Source organism: Sinohyriopsis cumingii, chromosome 5 (genome assembly GCF_028554795.1).
Source record: "Sinohyriopsis cumingii isolate HCF-2022 chromosome 5, ASM2855479v2, whole genome shotgun sequence".
Taxonomy (NCBI): domain Eukaryota; kingdom Metazoa; phylum Mollusca; class Bivalvia; order Unionida; family Unionidae; genus Sinohyriopsis; species Sinohyriopsis cumingii.
In genome coordinates, this window is record NC_142965.1 from 102,535,080 (window position 1) to 102,561,377 (window position 26,298).

General features: G+C 34.1%; 1 protein-coding gene across 1 annotated transcript in view; it reads right to left on the reverse strand.

The window, feature by feature from the left end:
• Nucleotides 1-26,298, reverse strand: part of LOC149799903 (uncharacterized) — a 174,827-nt gene that overhangs the window by 67,321 nt on the left and 81,208 nt on the right. The window contains exons 7-17 of the mRNA XM_089959353.1: nt 24,188-24,310; nt 22,584-22,619; nt 21,216-21,278; nt 19,331-19,576; nt 15,375-15,437; nt 14,701-14,745; nt 13,905-14,024; nt 12,330-12,537; nt 9,787-10,086; nt 8,485-8,663; nt 3,850-3,931 (exon numbers count right to left, since the gene is read on the reverse strand). Of these exons, the coding sequence (XP_089815479.1) occupies nt 3,850-3,931; nt 8,485-8,663; nt 9,787-10,086; nt 12,330-12,537; nt 13,905-14,024; nt 14,701-14,745; nt 15,375-15,437; nt 19,331-19,576; nt 21,216-21,278; nt 22,584-22,619; nt 24,188-24,310 (1,465 nt within the window). The remainder of the gene's footprint in view (nt 1-3,849; nt 3,932-8,484; nt 8,664-9,786; nt 10,087-12,329; nt 12,538-13,904; nt 14,025-14,700; nt 14,746-15,374; nt 15,438-19,330; nt 19,577-21,215; nt 21,279-22,583; nt 22,620-24,187; nt 24,311-26,298) is intronic.

Here is a 26,298-nt window from a genome sequence, read left to right on the forward strand (position 1 = left end):
TTGTTAAGATTACAATTATTGAACAGTAGTAATGGCTGAGAAGTGGCAGCATTGATGAACACTACACAAGTCAGCAGGAAAATGGTTTGATAGCCTTTATGGCTTCCCTTAGTAAGATGTTGAGCTTGTTCACTTTGATAATTAGTGGCTATTACTACTGACAATAATTGTCAAAATTACAAATCCTAATGACCACGAGGTCAAAGCTGCATGATGTTAATGGTACATATCGAAGCCGTTTTGGCTTCTCTCACTTAGTGTAAAAAAATGTATAAAAACAATAGGGTACCAGACTGCGACTAATGAATCACGTGACAAGATCACTTCCTTTAAAAACACACGGCAATTTGTTTAGATGCATAAAAAATTGTTTTATCAGTATTGTAGTTGGCAACATGAATAACTTACTGCAAAAAGATCAAATTCTCAGTTTAGAAGATAAAGTGAAAGTAAATCAACTGACTGATAGGTGAAGGGAGGGGTCGAGGATCCTTGCAGAAAACTAATGTCAGAAAGACTCAGATAAACAATATCGTGAAAAATAAGGAAACAATTCTGCAGAAGTGGGAAGGTGAAATGGACAGAGAAAGGATGATTGTTTGAGCCAGGAGATGTTTGTATCCTGATTTGAAGGACAAGAAAAAGCAACAATTTTGTCAGTTAAATTGGGATATGACGACTATACCGCAAGTAACGGATGGTTGCACAGATTTCAAGTGCGACACAATATTAAGTGTTCTGTCCTTAGTGGAGAATCAGCTGATGTTAATAATGAAGTTGTCGGAGATTGGAACAAAAGACTAAATGATATATGCAGGAGATATGACAGCAAGGATATTTTTAATTGCGACAAGACTGGTTTGTTTATTAGACTGTTACCAACAAAGTGACAGATGATGTGATCTGTAACATAATTATAAAGACAGTTTTAAAACTATATCAATGGTTATTCATAACATTCTTTTGAAAATGATGAAACAGTTTGTTTTTCATTTGTTTCACAACATGCATGTGATTTTTTAATGAAAATATTAAATGTTTTAGAATTAAATGTACTTGTGACTTTCTTATGTATTTACTATTCGCATATGTCACTCCCCTCTAGAAAGGCCACCCTCATTATAAGGCCACTTGCCTGCTGCAAAAGGGGTGACCTTATAAGAGGGGGACTACTGTACTGGTATATTGTGGTATTAAACTGATGATGCAGTAATTGTGATACAACTTTCTTCTATCAATATAGCATGATACTGACGTCAATTTTGATAAAAAGTTGCAAATGAACTCTATTATTGTTATAATTAATATTATCCATATTCCACCATTTAAAATAGTTTATAAATGAAATAACCTGTTGAATTCCATACCATTACCTCAGGTAATCAGCTTCAGAAACATTTCTATTTCATTTCAAGGGAAGTTGCAGCATGGATAATCTCAAGTTGCATTTATGGGAATCTTCATCTTTGAAGGTTTTACTTCTCTTTGTCAACAAATAAGTACCTTGATGACAATGATGACTAAATGACATTGACCTTGAACTACAATTATTTCAAGCATGGCTGAGTACAACCTGGTGAAAAATTCAAAAGTGCAGTTGGACATATGGACTCATTTTGCATTAAGAAAGAGTAAAACAGATGAGAAAATTGATGAGACAGCTGCTGTTTGCAGACTATGTGAGGCTGACGTCAAGTTCTCTGGTGGAACCACAAATCTAACCTAACATATGAACAAGCACCATCCCGGGAAAACTGGTAATTACAAGATGACAGACAATAGATCATCAATGTCTGCTAATAATAAGAGCTCATCATTTGAAGATAATTCCGATCTTTCCAAAGCTAAAGTGTCACAGCCAACCCATAAAACCTTAGCAGGGCTCATTGGCACAAAATATTCTTTCCATTCTTAATGTGCTTTGCTGATAACAGACCAGGTGTGCAGATTTAACATAAAGGACTTGCGTCAAATATTGGATTTGTCAGCGCTTAAAGACCTGATGCATACAAATGACCCCTGATATAACGTTCCGGGTAGAAAGTACTTTGCAGAGGTGATCATTCCCCAAGAATATGTTCAAGTCAAGGCATTGGTAAAAGAAGACCTACAAAATGCTGATAATTTGCACTGACGACAGATAGTTGGATGTTGAGGTCAACTGAATCTTATCTGACAATAACATCGATTCACATTGATAATAACTGGAAGCTGATAAACTATGTTCTTCAAAGGGCACACAGGTGAGAATATATCTACTGTGAATCATGAGGTCATCAAAGAATGGGAAATACAGTCTATACCCATACCACCTATTGTATCAGATAATGCATCAAACATGGACAAGGCAGGGACTCATTTAGGATGCAACTTTCATTTCAAGTGTTACGCACATACAATTAATTTGGCTGCACAAAAATGTCTCAGCATCAGATGCATTAAAAAATTTGCCTCAGCAGGATTCATTGAATAGTTTGGTTTTTCCATCGAAGTACAACTGCAGCAGCTACATTGAGAAGCCAGGCTGAATTGTTGGGCATACTGGATCATAAGTTCATAGCTGATGTGCCCACCAGATGGAACAGTACAACATGATTTCAAGGTTTCTTGAAATGCAATGTGCAGTAATTGCCATTTTGAGATCAAGAGTTATTTCTAAAATATGAAGAGAAAGATTTGAGCACATTGTCAGTTGATGGTATTTGCCAATCCAAAATCATTGTTAGAGTGAAGGCTGAACCTGACACTGATCACTCATCTGCAGTGATCAAGGGCAATCAGAATTGCCACCTTTGCCTCAAATACCTGAGTAGTTATGTGTTCTGATTCAGCTACTAAGGATATTCAACCAGTTCGCAAGAAGCTCAAGTCAGACATTGGTTAGAGTGATGTGACCGATAAATGTATGCAAGAACTTCTTGATGATGTCTACATAACTGGTGATGAGACTTCAGAAACAAAAACGGAACAACTAGAAGGACAGCTTTAGAACTATAGAGCATTTCTGTCAATTTCCTTGAATTCAAATCCTCTTCAGTGGTGGAAAAATCATGAGCAGATTTCCTAGATTAGCTAAGCTTGCTGAATCCTTATTGTGCATCGCAGCAAAAGGTGTCCCTTCTGAGGGTGTTCTCCACTGCAGAAGATCTAGTAAATACACAACATTCAGCCCTATAACCATGTTGATGTTCTTATCTTCTTAAAAAGAATATGAAGTTAGTTCCATCATGTGATTTTCAAGGCAATTAAATTTGAACTACACTGGGTAAAGTGGCAATGAAAGAAAACCAATCTGCAGTTTTATGCATTTGTGTTTATGAAAAAGTAAACCACAAACTGTTCACTGTTCAGACAAAAGACTTCAATTGTAAATCATTTTATTTCTTTGTTAGATTACAGCTACTGAACTGCATTTCATCCATGTACTCAATTGTATTTAAATTATGTAATTAAATAATTTTAATTACTTTTTTGCATCTTGCAATCATTTTATTTCAACAAATTAACAGTAATCTGTAATTATTTCTTAAATCACTATATTCCAATAATACTGCAATATTTCATTTAAAATTGTAATATATCGCAAAAAGATTTTTCATTCAATGCAATCCCTAGCACTAGCAATGTCTTGCTATGGTACTAACCATGTCTTGCTATAAATTAACCAGGTCTTGCTATGGTACTTACGTCTTGCCAAGGTACTAAATTTGTCATAAGAAATAGCTAACTGCAACTGGTTGATATGAGCTGTCCGTCAAGATGATGATGTGTTTCTTATTCTTACGTCACCGTTCTACTGCAAACAGTTTATCAGCAAGACAAAAAACGGATACTGATACATGCAGTTACCTTTGATAATGTTGACAGGCACAAATGCATCTTTTCCTTGTGCTCCAGGTTCACCAGAGTATCCTCTGTCTCCTTTTTGACCCTAAAAGAAACAAAAACATTGCAATGGGAAGATTAACCACAGCATGGCATACTTCAATCCATCTTTCTTCTGACACTTCCCATGCCAATTTCGATCTTTGGACATTTTTGTTCATGTGTAGGGACAGAGTCAATAGCCTATCAAAAAGTTGGAATTTGTGCTGCCATTGTGCAATGGTAGCAAAGGGTTATAGCTAGTATAAATGATGTTAAATTGTGTCATACCTGCATGAAATTAATAGAAAAATTGTTTATTTTCTCTGAAATTTTGAGTATTAAAATTGGTACATCTTTAATCCACTGAAAAATGAGACCAAACAAAACCATTGATGAAATTTGACCTGTTACTCACATTTGCATTGCTAATCACATGACTACACAAATCTGGCAACCTACATGATTATGACATCAGAAGTTCAAAAAGTAATGTGATGTCAACAATAAACCCCCTTTCCAATGTTATTGTACAAAAATTCAAAAATATTAAATGATAGTCACATATTGTTTGTAAAAGAATGAAAGGATGCATAATTCTGAGCATATTTATTCCTAGAACAACTAACAGAAACCTGTTGATGTCACAGCAACCTTGACAAAGCCAGATTGATCAAGAAGAGAACAGATGTCAAAGCAATAGTCACATGATACAACAAAACCATCAATGACATGTGCTCTGTTCTTGATGAATCTGACTTTCACCAAGTTGCTGTGACAGCAAAAGGTTTCTGATCATTGTTCTAGGAATAATATGTTGAGAAGTATGTGTCCGTTTGTTTTTTTACACACAGTATGTGACTTTCATTTAGTATCTAAAAGTTTTGTGCAACAACATCAGAAGGATTTATTGGTGATATCACAGGACATATTAGACCTCTAATGTCATGGACATGTAGGTTGCAAGGTCTGTGTAGTCACATGACTAGCAATACAAATGGTGAGTACCAGTTCAAATTTCATCAATGCTGTAGTTTCATCTCATCTGTAAGCAGATTAAAGACATAACATTTATAATGCTCACAATTTCTGAGAAAATAAACCATTTACAGATCCAGTTCATGCAGGTAAGATATAATTTAACATTGTTTATGCTTGCTAAGTGCACTGGCAAGTGGTTACCCTATGCTGCCACCACACAGTGGCAGCAAATTCGATGATAGGCAATTGACTTTGACCTTACACCCCAAGAAAAATGTCCAAACATCAAAAATGGGGTGGGAAGGCATATTCTTACATGTGAAACTTGGTACACACTTACCACATACCTGTACATCTGATACCTCCTGAAAAATCTAAATACCTTCAGGACTCCAGACCAGTGGAATAACTATCCTGCTTTATTATACTTTAGGTCTTTTTTTTCTCAATCCATGTTATATTCTATTTATTTCCCTTATAAAGGCTTAGATAATAAGCTATATGTTTTCCTTCAATACAAAGTTAGGTTTCTGGAATGCATATATTATACTAGTGACCATCCAAGTCAAAGACAAAAAAACAATGCATGGGCATGCAGGATATTCTTGTCTGGCAGATCCGCAATGGCAAAGCAAAGATGATTTTAAAACTTCCACAGAAACTAAACATCAGGTGTCATCACTTTATATTTCAGTCTGAAATTATCTCCAAACAGCTTGAGGCAAATATACTGGCTAGATAGTTGCACTCACATCTGTCTGAAAAACTCAAGCTAGGAAACTGACAAGCAAAAAAGCTTTGTCAATTGCCATTAACACACATAAAAGGGAGGTGCTTATTTAATTAAATTTATTAAACACAGATAATCGTGAAAGTGATTAAATAATCTAGCACTAAATGATTCATTAAAAAAGTCTAGAAACTTTTCTTCTAAATGAAATTCATGCAAACGTGTGTGTGCATGCAGGAATGTAAGACTGTATGCTGTATTTTGTTAAATGAACACCTGACAAATATCAGGTTTGTTTGCTGGACATTCAGCATCTTTGATTCATATATGGATGTACAGATGTGTTTCCTTGTTTGTATCTTAGTAAAAAAATTATGTTTGGAAATAAACAGGTAATATGTTCAATGGTGCTGTAACATAAATATGCTAAAATTGGAAATTGATCTCTGATTTTCTACATGATTTATTTGTTCAGTGGTTAAGAAAAGTTTGAGACAGAGCATCAATATGTATACAAATATTTAATGTTGAGTATTTACAACTAGAACAGATGTGTTACAATATGTTGGCATCAGCAGTGACAAAAATTACCACTGAATGGGACACTGATACCAGCAGTGATAAAAACTATCACTGAATGGGACAAAGATACTAGCAGTGATACAATTTACCAACTGTTGGAACACAATAAATTAATTTTGAAAGTAATTGTTTGTGCACTGCATGTTCTGGAATGCAACGTGTTTTCAAGTCGTAAGTTGCGGGACACCTTTTAAATCATTTGAAAATTACATGTCAGAAAATGTATTCCAACTGAAATTTTATTTTAAAAATATAAAACTCTGTTACTTGAGATAAAACTCTTTAATCCACTGCAGCATCATCTCATCAACACAACCCTTCTCCTGCACATGTATGATCCATTCTTTTGGTGCATAAATATTTTTTTTAGCTTTCTCATACTGTGAAAAATTAGCGTTAGAGGCAACACATCATGTGAGGCAGAAACTGCAAGGACCTAAGTCAGATTTTTTCAAATCTTCACCAGTTGTGCTAAATCTCACACTTTTGACCCCCATCCTATGGTCAGTACATCGACGAATGAGATCAAAGTACACTAGAATTTCAGCCATGTTAAAAATCATATTGTCAGCAAAATCATCTACTTTTCTTCTGGCCTCGCAAATTCATCAAACGATTTTAATTTCTCCAAATCTTCTGGGTAATGCTGGGTCATCGATGTCCATGCACAAAGCACTATACTGTGTCACATTAAAAATTGTTCCATTTTTTCAATTTATTTTCAAAATTCCAGTGAATACCAGTGAAAAGGAACCAAAGTTAGCTTCCATATCTCAACTGTCTTTGTATATTGAAAAAAAAAAATTAAAAATAAAAATCAGCACACTTAAAAGAATCCAAGTTTGGCTTCTGAGGTCAGCTTGCTTTGTAATAAAAATAACCCGTCTTTATGTCCTGTAAGTTCAAAGAATGAGTTTACTGCTCACTGCCAATTGTGCTTTATCACCACCAGGGCTTCTGTGTGCTTGGCATATTTAGTTATAATGAATACGAATGGGCATTGATGTCTGCGGGTAAACAGCATACACAACAATTAGTTACTGTACTGATACTTTTGTGAAACGTGCTAGCAAAATGATTGTCACTTGCACTAAAGTGAATATGTTCTCAAATAATGATTTTTATTTGCAAGATACTGTCATATGGTTGACCTGGATATAATTCAATCTTGGTTATTTTGCACCTAACACCATGTAATGTGTGAATGGCAGTTGTCTTCAAGATATCGGTTGATTATTTCCCTCTCATTTGCAAAATTATCTGCTTCTCTTCTGGCTTTCACAAATTCATCAAATGATTTTATATTCTCCAGATCTTCTGGGCAATGTTGGGTTATCGATGTCCAAGCATCAAGCACTATATTGTGCCACATTAAAATTTGTTCCATTGTTTCAATTTATTTTCAAAATTCCCATGAATACCGATGAAAAGGAACCAAAGTTTGCTTCCATATCTTGACCGTCTTCATATATTCAACAAAAAAAATCGGCACACTTAAAACCATTCAGCACAACCAAACACGATTTGTTTCTCAATGTTCATGTCAATGAACAGTGTGTCAAGGGTTATCGGACATAAGCGATACATGTTACAATATGGAAGCCTATGCAACATGTACAAAGTTCATGGATATATTTTTTTCTTTAATGCTCATAATGAAAAGAAGGAATAAATGATAACAATACAAGGTTAGTTTCTTTCTTTTTATTATCAAATAAGTCTCTTGTCTATCTATTTTACTGTAATGTGCAGTGGGGAGGGGGCACAAATTCAATACAAATTTTTTTTGTTTCTTAAGTCTTGGGACATATGACATAGGTGCAAAAGGTTTCACCATAAGTTCTGGGACAGGAAAAAAAATGATTTTATTGTGTCCCAATATATACAATAATTACAGTAGATATTAGTTATGATAAAAACAACCAATTGAACAGGACATTGATATTAGCGCTGATAAAAATTTTACACTAAAGTTGACATTAGCAGTGATAAAAATTACCTACTAAATGGGACATTGATATAAGCAGTGATACAAATTACCTAATGAATGAGATAGTAATATTAGCAGTGATATGTATTACACACTAAATGCAACATTGATACTAGCAGTCATTAAAAAAAATACCCACAGGACTTTTATTTTAGCACTGAAAAAAATTATCCATTGAATTTAATATTATCACTACTAAATGGAACACTGATATTAGAAGTGACTAAAATGACCTAATGAATGGGACATTGGTATCATCAATGATAAAAGTGTCTTTTTGAATGGGACACTGATATTACAAGTGCTAAATCAACAATAAATAATGATTCCAACTTACATTTGGGCCCATGGGTCCCTGTGGTCCTGGTAGCCCATCAAGTCCAGGCTGTCCTTTTTCTCCCTTGGGACCAGAGAATCCCTTCTCTCCTTGTACACCTGGCAGTCCATTCAGCCCTGCATTGCCCTTCTCTCCCTTAGCTCCAGGGCGGCAATCTAAGCAAGCCCCACCACGTTCACCTGGGCAATAGAATAGTATATTCAATAAGTACCATGCTTTAAGTGAATAGAAACTCACAAAGTACTTCACTTTATGGGATCGGACAAAAGTATTAGTTCTAAAGAAGTATGTAAGAAATTAAAAAGTAGATATCAGCAGCGCAGTTTTGATATGTGATTAAAATAAAAAAATTAAAAAGGTGTAGAAATTTGATCCTCAGCTATGTAAAGACACCTACTGAAAGTACTCTTTGGACTAGAACTGTCCATTTATACTAACTATCCTACACTTTATTACCATGGTAACATAAATAAAAAATACTAAATGTAGAAATTTCTAAGTATGACATGTGTACCAAGCTTGGTGTAAATGTCTAGAATGGTTTCAGAGGTATACTCAAGAAAACATATTATGGACAGACAGACAGATGGATGGAAACTGCAATAAGTATATTCCCCAAATTGAATACCAGTGGAATAAAAAGAAATTGGCATTAAAGTTTAGACACAATTTTTAGTATATTCTGGAATGTAGGCTGAAGCAAGTTTATGTGTGTGATAGGTTTTTTACATAATGCACACACAGTGTAAGTTCATGTATGTGAGATGTTTATTACATAATGCACACACAGTGTAAGTTCATGTATGTGAGATGTTTATTACATAATGCACACACAGTGTAAGTTCATGTATGTGAGATGTTTATTACATAATGCACACACAGTGTATGTTTGATGTTAATAAGTGAAGTAATGTCATGAGTTACAACCAAGACAGAGTTGACAAATGCATATTATTTATCAACATTGAATTAATCCTGCAAAGTAGGTCACAGAGACCCAAAGCATGCGGCACATGTCCACCCTAAGATACAGACTGGGGGAAAAACATACTGGAGTTAGAACCTGGACACGCTTTAAAAGCAGTTTTCAAGAAATCCTGAAAAGAAAGAAAGTCAAAGCAATTCAGTTTTGAGGGATAACACAACCAAGATTCAACTACTGTACAAGTTTGATAGTTAAACATGGACCTCTTCTCAATGCAAAGGTTAAATAAATATTTGCAAAATACAATGAACTTTTAATAAAAGTAGGGAAATAACAGTGAAATGTAATCTAGTTATAATAAAATGAAAGTTTATTACCTTTATCACCATCTCTGCCTGGAAGCCCTGGTAAGCCATCTAACCCTGGTCGTCCAACTGGGCCCCTTTCTCCTTTAAATCCTGCAGGTCCAGGCCGACCCCTTGTAGAATTTCCTGGGGGTCCAGGAAGTCCCCTTGGACCTGGTGCTCCTCTTTGTCCAGGGATTCCGTCTCTCCCTGGCTCTCCTGGAAATCCAGCAAGGCCAGGAATGGACAGTCCAGGTTCTCCCTTTGGTCCAGGTTCTCCCTTGGCTCCAGGATATCCTGGCTGACCCGGAAGTCCATCCAGACCTGGAAAACCTGAAATCACAAAAAATGAGAAGCTTGTTCATATCTGGAGCAGAAATTTATTTACATTTTAATGCAAACTTTATTTTCGTTTTTATAAGAAAATATTTTATTAGGTTTGAAAATATTTGTAAGAAATAAAATCTAACTTTACAAGTTGTAACCTCAGGTCATCTTTTTAATATCACTGACTGGTGTCTCTGAACCATCTCTCTACATGCTACCTGGACACAAATTCACTGAAAAAAAAGGTTTTTCTCTCTCATGATGATCGTTTATAATAATAAAAACCTGGCCATCTGAATTTATGTATAGTTCAACCATAATTTCTACTGCTAATTTTTCTGCATTTAAGGTACCAGTAGTTCAACTGTAATTTTACTGCTAATTGTTATATCACAGATCATGTATCAGACCGAAAAAGTATTGCTGGCATGTGCAACTTCCTCCATGAAGCGGGCTGGACAGTAATGATTAAATGTACCTGCATGATGTAAATGCAACTGGATAAAACCATTTCCATAGGCCAATGTGCAAAATGTGGCATATACTCACAATTAGAAAGAGTTTATGTCTTTTGGCCACCTTATGAGGTTTCCATACAGCAATCTGTTGACAATTTTCACAGTATTTAGTTGCGAATCCAACCATTTTACTTGCAAACTGGAGCACTGTAACCTAAAATTGCTTGAAGCAATAAGAGCTGTAATGTTCTTGGATTGTTATTATAATGCTAATGAGGACATGCATTTAACATAAAGCATAAACAGTCACAATGACCTAACTGAAGTCTGCTTTAGCAGTTTAAATGCATTCCATCCTGAGACTTAGTGACTTTATTTTGACCAAAAAAGAAGCACAACTAAAGGCTGCATATATTCAAATACTATCTCCAGCCACAAGTTAATGGTGATGAACAAGGCTATAGGAGTCTATCAAAGAACAAGGCAATATGACAAGTCTAGCAGAGTGATTTGGGACAAAACAGAATTAGTTCATCATTATGCAAAAACCCAAGTAAAATATAATCATATACAAAATCAAAATGAAAATTTGCTTGGTCCTGAAAATCTCATTAATTAAAATGCATTCAGTGAATAAATATATGAATCTGTCAGACTATGAGACGAAAATTAGAAGGAGCTGCACTGATCGATAATACAGTCAGATTTGCATCTATGTTGCTTGACATATATTATAATACATTGCTAAATTCAGTGTGTGTGTGTGTGTGTGTGTGTGTGTTAATGGGACCCTAATTTCACCATATTTGCTGAATAGGACAAACAAATGAACTTAAATGACAACTAACGAACTCAACATGTTAGATATTGAACACAAGGTATCAAAAATTATCTAATTGCAATAATCTTGTCATTATTCTTTCTCCATTGCTTAAACACTATATAGCCACAAGGCACAAAATAAAAGGTATGAAAGATAATCTACTGAACTTATCAAAACCCAATAAATAAACAACTACCCCAAGGTCTATATTACGGCCAAATATCACAATAATCTGGTCCTCATACAATGTGCATATTTAACAACATGGTGGAGTGACAACAAATATAAGACCTTTCACCACAATAATCAGTTTCTCATACCATGTGCCTGTTTAAAAGTATTGTGATGAGACAACAAAGATAAGACCTTTCACCACAATAATCAGTCCCTTGTACCATGTGCCCATAATGATGTTATGAAAGGACTGCACAAAAGCCAACCCATAAGTCCACGACAACATCACAAGATGCATGTGGTAAGTTTTTCTAAATATTTTGTCAAACCACATTACTAAAATAAAATATCTTCAAGCCTAATGAAACTGAATGTATGAACAATCAATTATACACTGAAATATTTCCAATCTGCAATAGTTCAAATGAGAAACTCCTTTCTTTGTTGGATGATAAACTACAGATTTTTTTATAAAAATTCATGCAAAACTTTTGATGGCTTTTGTGTGCTCTTTATTCAATGCCTGAGACAGATACCATGCTGCTTCATAAAACATGGACACAAGCCAGCCAATGCAACCAAGTTTGATGAACATGTTGGCTTGTATTTTTCGGCATCTTTTAATATTTGCATAAAACACAGATGAACTGTATCACTTTAAAACAATGTATGTTTTGTCAAGACAAAACAAAATGTTTCAATTAGTCTCCTCCATGCAAGAGAGAACCTCAGACCTATTCTGCCTTCTAGCACCTGCATGGGGGCCATTTTAGTAATAACATTGCACTGCATACCGGCTGGTCCTGTTGTTCCCTTATCTCCCTTAGGTCCATCTTGCCCCTGTCTGCCAGGAGGGCCAGGAATTCCAGGGCCACCTCGGGGTCCTGCTGGGCCAGTTTCACCACGTTCTCCAGGAAGCCCATCCAATCCAGGATCACCAGCAGGTCCTCTGGGTCCTACATCACCAGGGGGTCCTGGGGGTCCATCACCGCCACCAGGGCCCTAATATAAAAACAGGTATAACATTTAAACTTGTCACTCTAACATGTTAACGATGTAATGTGCTCTTTTGATTTTTTGAGCAATGAATTACCACTAGCAAACTCCCACAACTGAACAATTGGTTTGGCTTCATTTCATGCTTAATGGCAGATCAACTGGAGTAAAGTGCCTTGCCCAAGAACACAACATAGTAACAAACTCAGGCTTATCAGGTGGCAAGATCTGAACCTGCACCCTTTAATTCACAAGCCCCACACACTAAGTAAACATGTCAACCTGCCAGAAATGTTGATGCTATTGTGTTTTTAATAATCTAAGTACAAGTCCACTTGAGCAAAATAAAGGAGCCAATTTAGAGGAGGTTCAGTCATTCAGCTGACCAATCTGTTTCAATCACAATAGTACATTTGTTTGGTAAATAGAAGAAAGTCACCAAGTTCTCAAACTTTAATCTTCAAGAAATAAAATTCCTGGTTCTCCCCTATAATGACAACACATGTGCTAGTCTGCTAATCAGATAAAACAAAATGCTTGATAATTGCAAATTAATATGAAATTTTTTAACAAGATTGTTAATAGTTCGAGACATAACATGTGTCAGATTAGTAAGTACTAGTTTTGGATTAAACAGAAAGTGTTAAATCTTTTTCTTCCATAGTTGTTTCGCTTGGCTGCTTAATCTGTAATTATATCAAGAACCACATGTCACCCTTATTCATATAAAACTTCATATTAAATGTTTATTTCCGAATGCTGTGCTCAGAGGAGTCCCTGTGTGTAAATGAAGGAGACCCCAGCAAAATGACCCAAACTGGGCCTGCGTTTGCTAATGATGAAACAAGTTTTCAAGACTGGTTTTTATGTATATGCAAACAGCTAGAATTACAAGTTAATACTGAAAGTACCATCTTACTATCTGCAAACATGACATGTGCTGTCGTATCTATTAACCATTTGAACAATTAATCCTCAAGCAAAAAATATGCTTTGAACTTATGTATTTGTTTTTAATTTTTAAATAATAAAACAGAAAAGCAGTTCATATAGATTTTAACAGCTGAGTTTTAAAGAATTATTAAAAAATGAAAGATCCTGTTTTGTACCAGATATACTTGCTTATAAGAAGAGATCAACTGCAAACTGCACAGACACAGATTTACTATTGCATAAAGCACAGGTACATCTGGGTTTTGCAGTTTGTTTGGAGTAATCAATACAAGAAAAACAACATAAGCCCAATCCATAGGCACATTATGCTATGGCAGATCTGGATCTTTGGGTTCTTTTTGCAGTCTGACTTGTCTTATAAGCGAATATAATTGATAGATATGATATACCTAACATAGTTTCCTATATTGAAAACTTACGCCAGCAGGTCCTGGGAGACCAGGTGGTCCAAGATCTCCCTTTGGCCCCTCAAGGCCACGCTCTCCCTTCATACCTGGCAGACCAATCAGACCTGGCAAACCATCTAAACCACGATCTCCCTGAAATAGAAAGCGAGTAACTTTAACTTCCATTCAGAAGAGTATTGCAAACAAGCACATTTCAAAATAATGTATAATGCATCTAAATGATTTCAGTTTTCAAAGTGATTTTTTTTTATATTTCACTTTTGTATCTTAATGTGCATTCAGTTATTTGAAGTAAACTTCAACCATTTTTGAAGGATGGAATCACATGACCATTGGATCACATCATACAACATTTGCTTTTTGACTCTTTTGAGTGATTTGCCCATGATCTGAGGGAAACAAATTACACTTAATCTTGTGTCAATTTGTTCTTGTAGTTGCATTTAGGATTTACATAATGATTTTCACGAAATAAAGTGATGTTTCAAAACATAACCTTCAGCAAAAATTTAGCCATTTGTCTCTATACATATTATCGGATGGCATATCAAAATTAATTGTACTTAACGATCAAGACAGATATTTATGACTTTGCCAAATTAACACACAAAAGATAGAAAAGAACAAAAATGTATAATGCTTGATAATGATGAACTACAAGAATTTTAATACAATCTGATGTTAAATAAAGTTTTTCAATTTTTCAAAATTCACGTTAAATGAAAGCCAAGTTCACACAAGCATAAATATGTTGAGTCATGCATTAAAATGAATCACTGAATGATTCCCTAACTTCTGCCTTTCTTACCTTTGGACCAGGAAATCCTGGAATGCCAGATAGACCTTGTTTGCCCTGAAAATGGAAAGCAATTGGAACTAGAGCTATTAGCAATGGATGCATGATAAATGGCCCCACTAACAACAATTGGTTGGTTGCCCTAGAACAGAGGAAACTTTTGATGGAAAGCAAGTTTGGGAAATTGGCCATCTGGGGACATAACTCTTATCAAAGATGATGTGGAATGTTGGAATTCCAAACCATTCAAAGTCTTCTCAATAAAAATAGACCAGATAAAAACAGGTTGAGGTCCATCCTTCCAATGCAGTGTTACATTATAAATATTGTGAAATAAAAAGAACTAGTTGATGATCATTGTTTCAATTCTCATCTTAATCACATTATTTGATAGTTCTTTGTGGCTGTAATGGACAAACTGCTTCACAAAATGAGCAAAATCATCACGATTTTTAATTTAGGATATTACATGTGCATTATATGATGAAAAAGTTTTTTTTAACTAATTTGGTGTCAAAATATTGGGTGTACATTATACATCGGTGCATGTTATAAACAACTATATACAGTACTGTGCAAGTGTGTCACCGATTTTAACTTTTGATCATGAACACTATTTTAAACTGTAAAAATCCTCTAGAACTGATTTTACAAAAAAACATTGCCAAAAAAGTGAATTTACTTACTCTAGGCCCAGCTGGTCCAGGCACTCCTTTCTCACCCTTCATACCTGGCTCACCTGGACGACCCTGTAATCAATCAAACATTTAAAGTTATGCTCAAGTTATCTCTGAGCATAATAAACGATACATTTATTAGAGTAAAACATTTGATGTAACATTTATTTTCCTAATTGCTTTAGTAATTAAGCTGTTTGTTTATGAATATTGCATTAGTTTAAATAAGTCTTATCCCACACCTTATTTTGATCCAGTGTCATAAACTTCACTTCTTGAGAAAACCCATCTCTCAATGATATTGTCACCACAACATTTGTTTAGACTTATCAACACTTGACTCACGGAGACAGAAAACTTTATCACAAATCCTATCATTATCAGTTGTAAAACGAAATACAGATATATACCGTGAAAAAAAACTTAATTTTACTAACCCTCTTTATTTTCAAATCAGTAAGTCCTCAAAAAATCCAAAATAACTATTCTGATGGTGCAAATAAACTTCCCACCATAATAGGCATCCAGCCCACCATAATAGGCATCCAATCTGCTATTGAGCACATGATAGCAACATAACTAGCAACTGTTAACTGCATCAGTAACACTGTTTTAAACAGAGTACAGTGTTTTAAAGATGTATGTGAATCTGTTGTTACTGATGTTCAGAGATGGTTCTTAGTTATTATAACTTGTGCAAATTTACAGGACACACATTTTGGTATATTTCACAATTAAATCATCCTCCTCTAAATTTGTTGCTTATTTAAATTAAAGTCTTAGGATATTCCATCTGAAAAAACAAGCACTTTTATTTTAACAATGATTTATTAATCATCCTTTAAGAGAATCTTGATTTGTAACATATCTGGAATAATTTAAGTTTTTTAAAACTATTTTTGATAATAATTAAGAATGATAATAAATTGAAAATATAACCTCCTATAATTTTTTGTCTTCTGTCTCTGATTGTTTTCACTTCTACAGAAATAAGTTATGAAAGAAGCAAAACAGTTTTGAAGTTTAAGACAGTACATTCAAGGACTGAGGTTCTGCATATTCACACTGCCAATTAAGTTTTAACTAAAAGAGTCATATACTAAAGTAAATAATATTATTATGAAACTATCATAATTTATCCCAATTTGGTTCTTTTACCTTTTGAGTCAAAATCTGTCCCAAATAATAAACATAAGAAAGTTTTAGGAATGCTCAGCTAAGTTTTCCTTAACTAATTTTTCCTTTAAACTTGAATTTTATATCTTCTATTTATGATGCTTTGCAATATAATTTATTTTACCTGAGCATATGTACAACAGCGTCACAGGAAGATGTAAACTTATGTAAAGTGCATCAAAACAAGTGACATAATACACAAACTTTTCAAGAAGGGTATGAGGGAATATACCAATGTCATCTGATATGCATGCTTTTCTTAAATAAACTTATGCTTCAAGTTAAAGGTCACTGGCCACCTATATTGTACAAACATGTGATATTATTATAGTTATAAACAAAATGCATTGGTTATGTATGCACACCATAAAAATGTTTAATTAGACTTAAAACTCGCTTTTTTAACTGAAAAAAATTATTCAGCAATATCTGTAAACAATCGGTAGTTTACGCATGCCAAAACTGGATATGATATACATTTATCCCTTCTATTCAACCTAGCCATTCAAGTGTTTAATTTCCCCACATAAATATCTATGTGATATATTGTATGATCGTGCTTTTGTACAGCAAATATGGTGCACTGTGTTGCATACAGATGTAACCAAAAGAGCGATGATGGGAAAAAGGGTTCTTTCTTTTATCGAAAGACCATGTTTACCACAAAAAAGTGGATTTAATCTGTGGGATTGAATATGGGACTGATAGGAAATCATTTATGCCGGATTATAGTGAATTTGGCCCAAAGACAATTTGGCCCTACTCGAAAGACAATTTGGCCAAACTTAACGACAGTTTGTACTTCTTTTCTTTAACAAACAAGTAGTTGCGATGTAAGATAGATTTTAGGAAAAAAACTAAATTTAAAATAATCATACTTCGTAAAGTACATATTTATGAGAGAAAACACAAATTGACATATCTTGCTTGTTCTAAATAAAATATTTATACACATTTTTTATGCTAAAAAATATATGCATCTGCACAACGACATTCTCAATTTAAGTCTTCCTGTCAAATTATCAATAATCATTTATAAAACAATAATACTTAACAGATAATATTCTACATAATACATATACATTTGGCTCAGGGTAGTGTACATGAGATATTATAACAAATATACTTAATTTTAGGCTTAATGTTGTAACACTGCTGCATACAATACATACTTGATTACATATGAGAGAGAGAGAGAATAATGTTGAGCATTTTGTCAGTATTTAGTTGCTGCAATATGAAGCTCTTACCATTAATTTTATTGTTTGTTTTTATTTTTCAAGTTAGTGTGTGCACACATAAATTGAAAGCATGTCATTACTAATCAATATTGTCAATCATATCTACTCCATTATTCCATACAAATTAGAAAAGAAATAATTTTGTGTTGAATTTGATCCCCCCACACATACACAAAAGAAATTGATAAACATACACTTGTTTGAAAATAAAATGAAAGAAATTAACCTTGCATTGTTATCATATATTCCTTCTTTTTTCATCATGTGAAAATTATTTTTTAAAAATATATCTCTGTGAACTCCATATATGTAGTGGATGCCGGCTTTCGAATGCATCCTTAGTATAGTGTGTATCACTTACGTCAAATAAAAAAATCGCAAATGAGATGAAAATATCACCCAATTGTTTGAAGGCACCTGCCATTTACATATGATAAGTTACGTGTTGCAAACTGACCCAGATTGTATTGTATCCAGGTTAACTATAAGATGGTATCTCACAAATAAAAATCATTATTTTAAAATAGATTCAATGTGAGTGCAAATGATAATCTTTTTGGTAGCATGGGTTACAAAAGTATTATTACTATTTGCCCTGCAAACATCAATTATGATTACATATGGCAGACAAATTGTAGCCTGGGTGATAAACACAACAGGTGGGGAGCAATAAACTCATTGTTTAAACTTATCGACAGGATATCAAATACATAGGTTATTTTATTACAAAGCAAACCAACCCCAGAAACTGACTTTGGTATTTTTTTAGTGTGCCGATTTTGTTCTTATGAAGTCAGCCAACAAAAGGAAGTCAAGTTTGGTTCCTTTGGATTCATTAAGTGTGCCAATTTCTTTCTTTCTTTTTTGTTATAAAGTCTGCCGACACATGGAAGCCAGCACTGATTCTTTTTACCTGTATTAACGGGAATTTTCAAAATAAATTGAAACAATGGAACAGTTTTGAAAGCGATACAATCTAGTGCATCGTGCATGCATACCAATATAAGGCAAACAGTAAATTAGTTTACATTAGTTTCATCTAAATATTCCCTATCCATAGTTTATAGTGTTTTATTTTTCAACAACAAGAAGCATGTACTTCGTCTTGTAGGGATAAATGTATGTCATTTCCAGTTGGCATTCTCTATAGGTGGGAAGTTGTAACTAAGGGGAAGTAACAGCATTGAGTACTTCTATTTTGAGTAATTAAATTATTATTTCTTCTTTACACTTGATAATTTTTTTGTTCTTTTTGTGCGAGTATAACTACTTTTAATCATGTAATGCAAATCTGATGTAAAAATGTTGGAGTATGGCCGGTGACCTTTGAGAGATGTATCACGTATGAAAATTTGAAAGTAAATGCTTAAGTACATCAGCAACAAGGACTTCATAAAATAGCTTAAGTGCATTAATACCAAGGGCTCCAGAATAAGAAATAAACACAAAATCAGTTTCCTTGACCTTTCATTAAAAAATATTATAGTACCAAAACAAAAAGTAATATACTTAATATTATCATCTACTATAGGCAACAAATTTACTTACTGGATAACCATTCTCTCCTGGGAATCCTCTTAGGCCTTGTGGGCCTGGCTCTCCCTTTTCTCCCTTCATTCCGGAATCTCCTTTTGGTCCTGCTGTTGTGTTACCGCCAGTCAGAGGCAAGTTGGTAGTACCTGGAGGCCCTGGAGGTCCAGGAGGTCCCTTCTCTCCCTTGTCTCCTTTAGGGGGTTGGTACTTGATACCCATGTTTCCTTTAGGGCCTGGGAGTCCAGGCAAACCTGGGAGACCCTGACAGTCAAAAACATTTTTAAGTAAATGCTCAGTAGATAAAACTAGCTTGGAAAATATTTATATGAGGTTCAAGATTTTACTTTGTCATCTTTAATAGGCTGATAGGGCCATAATTGAGTTATAGGACCTAAAGGATCATAAATTCTAATATTCCAGGCTTGATACTTGGAATTTTAGAATCAGATAATTCTTTCGTGTCAAGCCAAATTTATCACATTGTGTTGTATGATACTGTATGTAATATACATAACAGTTGGAAGGCCTCAAGGTAGATTAGTTCTGTAACTGAGTTACCTTCTCTAAATAAAGTCTTTATTATTATTATTATTATTTTTATTATTATTATTATTATTATTATAAGTAGTAGTAGTAGTAGTTGTAAAAGTAGTAGTTTTCCATACAATAGCAATATGAAAGTTACTGTTCATTTTTAATGCTGAGACATGTTTACAAGTCATTTTTAATGCTGAGATGTGTTTACAGTTCATTTTTAATGCTGTGTTTACATTTAATTTTTAATGCTGAGATGTGTTTACAGTTCATTTTTAATGCTGAGATGTGTTTACAGTTCATTTTTAATGCTGAGATGTGTTTAGTTTTAATGCTGAGATGTGTTTACAGTTCATTTTTAATGCTGAGATGTGTTTACAGTTTTAATTCTGAGATGTGTTTACAGTTCATTTTTAATGCTGAGATGTGTTTACATTTTATTTTTAATGCTGAGATGTGTTTACAGTTCATTTTTAATGCTGAGATGTGTTTACAGTTCATTTTTAATGCTGAGATGTGTTTACAGTTTTAATGCTGAGATGTGTTTACAGTTCATTTTTAATGCTGAGATGTGTTTACAAGTCATTTTTAATGCTGAGATGTGTTTACAGTTCATTTTTAATGCTGTGTTTACATTTAATTTTTAATGCTGAGATGTGTTTACAGTTCATTTTTAATGCTGAGATGTGTTTACAGTTCATTTTTAATGCTGAGATGTGTTTACAGTTCATTTTTAATGCTGAGATGTGTTTACAGTTCATTTTTAATGCTGAGATGTGTTTACAGTTTTAATGCTGAGATGTGTTTACAGTTCATTTTTAATGCTGAGATGTGTTTACAGTACATTTTTAATGCTGAGATGCAGATAAGGCTTTGATACATACCTGACAAGACTAAGAAAAACTAAAATTTCTAATCTGACTTACAAAAGATGATAACAATGGTTTCCCATTAACTTTCTTTTACTATAAAAGTGTCTCCATAATTTGGTTATCTAACAGACATACTACAATACAGATTTCATTTAGCTATGCTTCCTAAACCACAATTTTTCCAGTCTTCAGCGATGTGACAACATATTCCTTATGATAAGGTGGCAGAGCATTAAATCTGTAAATGCTGCAGATATAAAACATTTTTAACATGGTTATTAGCCATTTTAAGTTATCGAGATCCCAGGCAAACTCAAGGAAGTTATTCAAATAAGGAGGAGTATTTCACTAACTGCCATCTAATTTAGCATGATTTTACTTATTTTCCTCAAACTTCAGACAGCCTTTAATTTCTGATTTTATACAGGGTAAAATGTGTTTGAATCAACAGGTTTCATTTAAATTATAAGTTCCTATAGTGCGGATTAACTTACTGGAGGTCCCAATGGACCACTGAATCCTTTGGGTCCTGCCTCTCCATCCAGACCGGGTCTTCCCTGTAACAGAAACAATTACATGAATACGGTCACATTTTTATTACTAATTCCGTGCTGGGATTCTCAGGTGAAAATAATAATTGCAGTAACACCAACCTGTCCGAAACTTTGGGAAAGAAAACAAATCCTAAAACCCTGCAACATTTTTCTTTTAAGTACATTTGATACAAAAATTGTTCATTTACCTAAGATATTTTTGACTGAAAATAACTTCTGCAGTAGAAAACACAATGTTGAATATAGATGGGAAGACATGCATTCGTCAATTGTGTCAACATTTTCTGAAAATTCTGCAAAAAGAACTATTTTCACTGAAAATACCCAATATAGTTTATGTTAAGTACTACCATTTGTTCAACTACAGGTACAAATTACTCTAATAAGAAATGGGTTACGCAACAAAATTTCCAACAATTCACAAGTGTGGTAGACCTGGTTTTCAACAATGGGTGGTACAACTTGCAATTTATTATTGGCTTTGTACCCTAAAAAAGGCCTAACAATCATCTTAAGAAATTTGAAAACCAGAAAAATTAGTTAATAAAACTTTCCAACAATGTTACAATACAAGTCACACGGGTCATGTAAGCCAATTTTGTGATATAAGTTTACAAGATAATTTAATTTTTTAAATTTAATCTTAAATGTAGTTAAAACAAAGTTTATTCAATCATGATTTTTGGGTGATCTGCACATTAATTGTCATAACAAAATTTCCAGATGAAAATTATCAATCGCTGTGGACTTTAATAATGGCTGTTCTGCATTTCACTGGGTCAAGAAAGTTGATATTGGATTGAACTATGACCAGTGCAGGGGGAATCAAGTGTATGATCATGTGAACAAGAAATTGCATGCATCTTCAATCATATCCTGTATAGAACAGGATAGAGGAGTAACATACAGTAAGTTTTATTCTTAGCATGTACACCTAGTTCTGCTATATTCTCACCTGTAAGTCAAGTCCAACTGCACAGATCCAGATCTACTGTTGCATAATGCAATGCAAGATCTACCTCTATGTAGTTTGTTAGGAGTAATCTGTAAGGAGGAATCAGTAGAACAAACTACACAAATAAAGATATGCCAGCACATATGTGATGGTAGATCAGGGTCAGTGTTGCTTGAAACTGGACTTGACTTATAAGCAATTATATATGGTACCCACATTATGAAAACAGATGGCTCAAAAAATGATCAAACATTATACCAAATAGAAATTACTCTGCAATCACAACAAAACAAAATTGTACTTCAATGAAGTAACAGATTTCATTTCTTTATAGAACAGCTGGAATTACTTACTGGAACACCTGGCAATCCTTCTCTTCCTGGTTCTCCCTAAAAGTAAACAACATGATTTTAACTATACCATAAGTAACTTGTATAACAAATTCTTCATTATAGTGATCTACCAGGCAGGTGCACACAGATACAAACTTTATCAATTCAGATATTAACTGAACATAATCAATCAACTCTATGATTAAAAGTTGCAAACTCTGCATTAACCTTTTAGGTTCACAAAAATTATGCTTGTGCCATGAGAGATCCTATATATTGCTTTTACCAGTTCTTTACATCTCTGTAGGAGCCAGTCCAAGAATTTTGTTTATCCAATAGTTTCATTTTGAATAGGCGTGGTTCATTTTGTTTAAAAGGGGCTACTTTCTCAGTTCTTAAGCACAAAATAACCAATTTTAGCTTGTGCCACAAACAGAAAATATATATTTAAATAAATCTCCATAGGAATTAATCCAGGAATTTGTTTCTCTGATGGCTTGGTTGTGGTTCATTTTGCTTAAACACACACACACACACACACACACACACACACACGATGAATAAAAATAATGTCAAATAACAGTCCTTTCCAGTGCAAGGATCCATCAAGTATCTGTGTTCCAGTTATTTACTAAGATAATTACAAAACAAAGAACAAACAAGCTTTAAGTAACATAAACACTTTTGACTTTCACAAACAAAAAAACCAACAGTAAAACAGTGCATGTACAAACTATTTCATGATTATGGATCAAAAAATTTCTTAAACTGTGGATCATTGTGATAGTTGGCTTTAGTTAATTAGTTAGGTAGGGTAGGTAGGTGGTAGGTAGGTATGTAGACAGACAGACAGGTAGATAGGTAGGTAGGTAGATAGATAGATAACTGATAGATAGATAGTGATCTCAGAAAAAAGTCACTATATCAATTTATTATATGTGAGAAAGAAGTCTAAAAATATGAAATAGGCAAGGTGTTAAACTTTCAATTCTTAAACTATGTATCATTATCTAAAGTTGTATCAATTAACACAAGTTTCTTATCATACCATGCTAATGTCTAACAGCATCATACAATCATGTCATAAAAAATGCATGTCATAATGTGATAAAAATTACACAACAGAGCTCTAGCTAAGATTTCAGTAAGTCAGGAATCTTTCTCCATAGTTTTGATATTTTGACATTCAGCAGGGCTATTGCTTGTAGAAACCATACATCACAACTTAGTTGTCACGTTTTTTTAATTTTAAAAAAAAGCTTAATGACCAATACCAACTCCAAATACCAGATAATGCTGATTATGCTGAGGTCCAACATGGCAACTTTTCACCACAAAAATCAGTCACTGCAGTTATGTGATAATAAGGTTCTAAAATCCATGTTGTTTTCTTAAAATTACCTTTATAAAACCATCTGAATGACAGGTAACCCCATGTATTTACTGTCTTTCATAAACATCCACCCACCTAAGATGGAAAAGGTACTCTGAGGGATTATCTTATACAGTTTTTAATGGTGACTAAGATTAACATCTATAATAAAAATGATGATATATAAAATCTTTCAATTCATTTCAGTAATATCATATCTAATCAAACAACATGTATATAAACTACTAATTACTTTTATTCCTCTGACGCCTGCAGCTGCCACTGCTGGTTCTCCTTTCTCTCCCTTAAGACCTGCAAATCCTGGCGGTCCCTCAGGGCCTGGAAAGCCTGGTTTCCCAGGCAACCCAGCATCTCCCTGGCAACAGAAACAATAATTAACTGATAAGGGTTAATTAGTGTGGATGATTGTTCATCAGCACAACATATAAGCTATGGTACTTTTGCCATTGATTTATTTCTTCTATCACATAGTCTAGCTTTACCCCCCCCCCCCCCCCCAATTCTTCATGTAATTTGATAATCTGTGCATCAGGTCAGGGCCACAGACAGGGTAGGACAACTAAGACAAAATTATGTGGGCCCACAAAAGTCAGGAACCCCAATCCTGAAGAGAAAACATTTTTGGGTAATTAATAGGGGCCTTCTGGATAATTTTTCCTAGGGCCCACAAATTCTGTCTGCAGCATTGCATCAGGTAACCTAACAATTCTGCACCAACCACTAACACTGGATCAACCAAAAACTAGTATTGCATGTACAGTATGTAATCAATTCAGAGTGGTTTTCTTTTTCTATTGTTGCTTCATTTTTATCCTTGGTTTTTGTTTGCTGACAAGTTTTCAATAAAAAATAAATATTTCCCCAACAGCATCCCCTTTTTATTGTTGCTGCAATTATCATTACTTTTGTAATTATAGATAACAAAGTACTAGCAATCCCCAGCTTGCTTATTTGTACAACCACAGATACAGACCTTTACATATGATACAATCATCAATGCACATGTTATTCTTGGCCAAAATTTTGACTTGCATGATTGCAACCAAATCTACAGTGATCTGAAAGACACAATGAATATTTTGCACACAAGTCAGGTCCAACTGCAAACAAAACAGACCCAGATCTGCTTCTGCATGACATGCCTGCAGATAGGGTCTATGTTGTTTGTTTTGAGTATTCCAAACAAACCATACAGACCCGCATAATATGCTAGCAGATCTGGGTTTGTACACTTCACAGTTGGATCTGATTTATAAGCAAATTATGGATAGTAGTATGAGATGGAATAAAGTTTATCAGAACATCTATGGCAAGATGAAAGGGGGATCTAATTCAATGATTCAGATTGTTCAATTAGTAACATGAAAACTACAGGTCACACAATCAAATTTTCAAGACACTAAAAACCATGTGTACTCGCTTATAAGTCAAGTCCAACTGCAAATTGTACAGACCCAGATCTGCCATCACATAATGCACTGGAAGATCTGGGTCTGTGCACTTTATTGGGAGTAATCAGTATAACAAACAACATATACCCTGGTATGCAGGCGCATTATGCTATGGCAGATCAGGATCTTTGTTGTTTGCAATTTCACTTGACTTATAATCAATTACTTATCATACATAGAACTGTAACTTTCCCATGAGCATTTTGGAAGATACCTAGGGCCCATTCTTTTACAATTGTTAAACTTACAAGTGAACAAGTAACTAGCAATGAAATATAAAATTTAAAACATGTTGTGAATTGAATTAAAAGAAGTTCAGCCATCACCTTTAACATTTTTTCCTGCTCTAGTCTATTAGCATCTGAAATATTTGGAGATTTACAACTCAGTCATTTCTTGCTTTCTTTCTCTTGTTCTTTCCTTTTTTGCCCCAAATATCTTGTTCATAACACTATCTGGACATTTAGAAATCATAATATTTATTTCAAAAACTTAATAAAATCTACAGATGACATATGTAGCATCTTGTTCATCATCAGGGAGACACCCAAATTCAGAAGGAGACACCCAAATTCACAGGGAGACACCCTAATTCAGATGGAGACACCCAAATTCACAGGGAGACACCCTAATTTAAAAGGAGACACCCAAATTCACAGGAAGACAACCTAATTCAGACATGACAAAAGTTAGGAAAAGCTGGGAATCTTCATAAACTAATCAGGCATTTTCTTACCTAAACAATCTTTGATAAATGAAGAAAAATTTAACTGAAGAACAAGGTATCATCACATGTAAGTTAAAAATTAACAGTAATAATAATAATAATAATGAGGACTTTGTATAGCGCCTAATCTTTAGAAGCTCTAAGCGCTTTACAACATTAGACAAC